Source organism: Anabrus simplex, chromosome 1, assembly GCF_040414725.1.
Source record: "Anabrus simplex isolate iqAnaSimp1 chromosome 1, ASM4041472v1, whole genome shotgun sequence".
NCBI classification, from domain to species: domain Eukaryota; kingdom Metazoa; phylum Arthropoda; class Insecta; order Orthoptera; family Tettigoniidae; genus Anabrus; species Anabrus simplex.
In genome coordinates this window covers 701,628,747-701,634,464 of record NC_090265.1, presented here as the reverse complement: position 1 = coordinate 701,634,464, position 5,718 = coordinate 701,628,747, and the positions used below count along the sequence as shown (strand labels likewise).

General features: G+C 37.9%; 1 protein-coding gene across 1 annotated transcript; it reads left to right on the top strand.

The window, feature by feature from the left end:
* The first annotated feature begins 1,068 nt into the window (after nt 1–1,068).
* On the top strand, nt 1,069–4,986 carry LOC137500485 (uncharacterized). The gene is made up of 2 exons (XM_068227388.1): nt 1,069–1,446; nt 4,585–4,986. Exons 1-2 carry the CDS (start codon nt 1,102–1,104, stop codon nt 4,984–4,986), a joined length of 747 nt encoding a protein of 248 aa, XP_068083489.1. The 5' UTR covers nt 1,069–1,101.
* The last annotated feature ends 732 nt before the right edge of the window (nt 4,987–5,718 follow it).

Below are 5,718 nucleotides of genomic sequence, written 5' to 3'. Positions count from 1 at the left end.
ACGATTGCAGACTGAAGAATAGTTGTGTTATTCTTTGCGTTTGATTGCTGTTGGGGAAACCTAATTTCTTTGATCTTCTTGTTTGCTATTGCAATTAGTTTTCGGCCTTCTATTTGACGGTTTTCACACTCTTCTGCATCCCGTTCGTTCGCATCGTCTTCCTGCAACGCCTGTATCCGTTTCTGAATTTCGCTCAAATCTAGTAGTAGTTCGTGTAATCTTTGCGCTAATATTTCCATTTCGATGTCATATCCATCTTCGATCGCTGTTCGTAGTCTTTGAACAAGTCTAGTTTCCGACGATCTGGTTGCTGTTCGAATGCGTCTTTCAGTTTGTAAAATGTTTGCATTTGAAACTGTAAACTGAGCAGTAGGTGCGTTAATATTCGTATTCTCCATGTTTCCCTGAACTGAATTATGCATGAATACCGTTAACGAAAATAACACACACTACGTACATGGACATAACCGTATTCCTCCTGTCTTTAACCTATATCTGTACTGTAATTGGTATTTCACTGCAACCTGAAGTTACACTGCATTCGTAAACAGTCCGGGTTTCCGTATTATGTTTTTACGACAATTAAATCTTAAGCGTTGGTTTCGTATAGTACTGATCCTGTCAACAGAGGCTTTACACTCTTGTAATATTCACTGTTTTTGCGACGAACTTTGAAACGTACAATGATGTTTCGTAAAGGCCGGTCTCCACTGATTAACATTTAACACCAACATGTTAAATTTAACATGTTACAATTGACATGTATATTGTGATTTTGTCTTCCAATTGACTTTGCATGTTAACTCCGAATGTTGTGGTTAACACTTTTAACATGTTGGCGTGTTTTCCGCTCCAAGTGGAAAACATGTTAAGTCAATTCGTTGTTCGTGAGATTTCGGTACAGCTTCGGCAACTTTCGTGCTGTTTCCATGCCAACAGATAGCACAAACGACGCGACGTGTTCTCGTTCGCAATCTCTTGGCTTCACTATTTCACGTGAAGTAGGATTTACAACGCTCTGATTGTCTTTGTTCAAATTCAGTACGCGCACGTGTGTCGTTGTCTCTTTGTTCTGCACTAAACAAAAATTTATAGTCGGAAATGGAGTGGAACAAAGACATTACTCTGGACTTGATCAACGATATAATAGAAAGGCCTTGTTTGTGGGATGTTTCATCGAAAGAGTACAGAGACAAAACCAAGAAAGCCGACAGTTTTCAGGAACTGGAGATCATGTACAATTGTTCCCGCGAGTGTATTGAAAAAAAACTAGCGTCCCTCCGCTCCCAGTACAGTAGGGAACTGCAAAAAGTTCAGAAAAGTAGGAAATCGTGGGCTGGAGCGGACGAAGTTTATACTTCAAAGTGGTTCGCATTTGAAGCAATGAGCAGGATGAGGGGTGGAAATGTGCCTACTAAAACTCGCACCAATCTGCTTTCTCCAGAGGTAAGTTTGATTGCATTTCTAAATCATAATATGAACAAGAAATATCTTGTGTAAAATGTTGCTTGAAATATCTTGTTAGGCTTAATTGCAAGAGCACTGGTATTTAGAAAACTTAATCACTTAACCTAACTTCCATTCTTCTGTCTAGGTACTATTCCTTGTATATAAAAATATAATCTCACTTAACCTAAAATATAATTGAACTTAACCTAACCTAAAGATATGTTGTTTTGCCAAGCTACCATCTCCTGCCCTGTTTTGAAGAAAGCTGCAAACTCTTCTCCCACCTCCTTTGCAGAGGAAGTGTTCTTCCTTGGAACCTTTCGGATAAGATCCTTCGCTTCTCTTTCAATTCTCCACGTTCCAGGGATAGCGATACCGGTGTCTGTATCTTCAAAATCAAATGGCCCTGGTGGAGAATAATAGCTCTTAATGCACTGCTTCGTCTAAGAAAGTTGTGCAGAAGTGTAGGCCTACCTGCCTTAATCACAGAAATTGCAGGCTCCACTCCACCTAACATAGGTTTCCTGAAAAACCTGAACACCGATGAGAGGATTCAGAAGGCATTCTCAACAATATAATGAGCCCTTGAAAGTCTATAATTAAATCTCTTTCTCAAGACACCTTGTGAAATGACCCAGAAATGGCGTCGTAATATTCCTTTTCAATGAAAATGCTTCATCTGCAATTACAACGTATGGTAATTTCTGCCTGCTAGGCGTTGGCTTGCCTTCGTGCAATTTTAATCTATTGTTTTGGAGTGAATCGTATAGGCCTAATGTATGTCTCAACTCCCCTCCCTCTAGATTCACTCCCACTTATAAAATTTGGCCACCCTGCAGTAAAGTTCATAATATCACTGGTGTCTACGAGATTGATGATGAATTTGTCATGATGTTAGGTGCCCGCAAGATGATTTCACAAGAATGATTTATGTCATAAATTCAGTCAATTTTTTTAGAGATCTTTTTAATGTTTCCAATCAATTGCACCAACATAATGAGGAAAATTCCTTTTCACACGAAATCCATATTCCTTTCGTAGGTTATGATTTTCATTTCCATGTTGACGTATAACTAATATAATAGAGTTTGAGGGATGTTCCACCATTCAACACACTGTAAAATATATTAAATTTATTGGGCGATTGAAACAAGACAAACAAGTGTATTCCCGTGTTCCACGAACACACGACAGATTTTTAAACCAGAACCAATAACTTTTTAAGTGCCAACTAGTTTATGTCTTTGTGTGCATTTCATTTCAATGTGTATATATTTCATCTACTTTAATTAGAAACGAGAACAACAAGTCCAAGAACATTCTTAAAGCACCATGTGTTTCATGTCGATTTGTATATATTTTCAACCAGTGCATATGTTTCCAGTGTTCCGTGTTCCATGAACACACAACGGTTTAAACCAGAACTAAGTACTTTTTTAAGTTCCACGTATTGCATACCATGTGCACGTTACAATTCAAGGTGTATGTTTTGAAAATAGTGGCGGCTGGTGCAGAAAGTCAGTTGTGTGCTGTAACCCATCCCGCCCTCCACAAAATAAAAATATTTAGAAACATACCGGTATGTGGTTTTCAAGAGGGTCTCCACTGAGTTTTCCACACTGAACAAACACACAGACAACCCCAACACATACACACATTCCTCATTTAAAAAAATATAAAACTATATAATGAAACACGCAGTTGCACCTGCAATGGCAAAATATTCACGAACTCAAACACTTGGTGTGATAGAACTTCCCCATGTTACCAACATCATTGAAATAAAACCAGCAATGTTGTAATGTAAAATTGCATGTTATGTTTTTCTAGTGACATTTATAAACTAGACATTTTTAATTAAAGACAATCACAGTATCATGTCCTTATTTTGACAACATAAAAAGTTCAGTTTTCATAGTTCATCGATTTATAAATGTGGCTATGGAATGGGCAAGTTGGTAGTATTCTATCCCCTTTGGTATTAAAAGACCTGGCAGGAACAGCTCTAGAGTATTTTGTTTTCCCGTTTGCTGTGAGTGATCCCCTCTTAAATACTACCGCCGTGTCAAGAGGGTGCCACTTGCTGCATTCTCATATCTGTCGTAATGCAAGTGCTGCCTCTCTGTGGTCGAACAAAGAATCGCTGTGAAGTGATGTCTTGGCTTTGTTTCCACAGCATATTGGAAAAGTTGGGCATGCATGCGCAAAAGGCAGACTTCCTGGTTTCTGGCTAAACGTTTAGAAATTCTCGCTGACCTGTGATCTCACAGCCACCCAGTGTGGAGCGCACGTGTAGTTACCTGGTTGTGAGAGGAGTTGAATAATTTCCTATTCTGTAGCTGATGTCTATCAGTGCACTGTATTTGATTGTAGATAATATTTTTCAAGTAGGCAATGTGCTGCAGCACTTCAGCACATAAGGTACGACCGCCCCTGTTTGCAACCCATTGATGTGTTTTTAGACAATCGCCATTATGTGTATTAATTTTTTATTATGATGTCTTATGTCAGCCAATCGAGTTGTATGTAGGCAACCCTAATGATGATTGTTATCAGATTCCCCTTGATTTGATATTCAACAAGAACTGATGATGACTCCAAGGGAGTCGAAACCAGTCTTCGCCCAATAAATATAATGTATTTTAATAATAGTAATAAGGATCACTCAAAAGAGTATAAAGTGTATCTAATATTAGTCTATGATATACTGAGTCACAGATTTTGTTGTGTTTTTTTGCACTTAAGGAGGTGATATTGTTCACATCTGTTCCCACACAAAGAGCACATGCAGTCTTTATTCAGGAAGTGTTGTTGTGCAAATCTTATGGTGGAAACCGTGCATTGCATATCTGGTTATCAGATGTCTTTGCTCCTGAAGCTCCTTGGTCCAATTTCGATCTATCATCGCGTCCGTTGGAGTCTATTTCCTTTGATTTTTCTGTCAGTATCCGATATATTTTAATGTGTTGAATGATGGAACATCCCTCAAACTCTATTATATCCATATTCCTTTTTGGCCCAGTATACCTCACTCGACTCTACCTGAAAGAAAGTGGTAAAAACTACATGTACAGATTGCATTATAATGAATAGGCGTACACTGAAATGAAGTTTCTGTTTCTTTTCATTATACAGGAAGAGGACACTCAGTCTATTTCCCTGGAAGAAGACGATGATGCCAGTGCCGTGGGGACAGCAGGCGAGGACGAGGCAACAGGGAGCCGTTCAAGTCCTGCAATCGCACTCACCCCTATAAAGCCTCCTGTTAAAAGGAAGAGTGAGAACGAATTTCTTGCGACGGCTATAGAGACTTTGAAATGTGTCAAGGAAAGTCGCATGTCAAAGTTGCACACAGCAAATAGGGATGAGTGCGATGTATTTGGAGAGTTAGTTGCTTCGGAGTTGAAGCAAATAAATGACCCCATAGTGAAGGAGACTTTAAAATTTAACATACAAAAATTAATTTATGAAGCAAAAATTGGCCAGCTTTCTGGTGGAATAACGTATGATGTTCAACACCAACACCAAGATGAATAAATGTGGTTTGTTGAAATTTTCTGAGTTATTAATTTATTTGTGGAAATGTAAGTTACCTACCTTCATGTGTTCTTTCAGGAAATATATTATTGCTTCACATATTTCAGGAATAATTTTTGAGATCTGTTTCTTGCGATACTTGTACAAGGTACATGATATAAGAACATATAAGGATCGCAGACAATGACTAGATGACTAAAATGACCATGTTATGAGCAGCAAAAATAATGAGACTAACATTTGTTTTCAGCATAAAAGAAATATTTGTAATTTGAGAAAAAATCTGTGGTAGATACAATTAATTTCTTTTAATCCAAATTTAAAGAGACATTTCAGAAATTGCCTCTGAAACCATATATTTGTAGGATCAATATTAAGCAGGAAATTCTTCTTTTCATATTCGGGGCAATTGTGGGACTTTTTGGGTGTAATTCGGGGACATTTATAGGATAAAGTCAGGTTTTGTTTTGATGAAATTTCAAGTAGCAAGGAAGCTGAAAATCAATTAATGCAGGTGTTGTGTTTCAATATTCAGACCTGATGAAGATGATGTGACAATTAGCCATGTGAATATTAAGAAACTGCCACAACCTAAATTTGTGTGTACTGGAGATTGTATCTGTTATGAATTTACAGAGGCCATAGATGTAATGCAGAAAAAGTAGGTCACTGGATTACTTTGACATATTGTAGACTATAATAGTAGCGTGTTCTTTTTGTCCAACTTGTATT

Coding starts and splice junctions, on each gene's coding strand:
- LOC137500485 (XM_068227388.1), top strand. CDS start 1,102: ATGGAGTGGAACAAAGACATTACTCTGGACTTGATCAACGATATAATA. Junction 1,447..4,584: donor CCAATCTGCTTTCTCCAGAG/GTAAGTTTGATT, acceptor TTCATTATACAG/GAAGAGGACACTCAGTCTAT.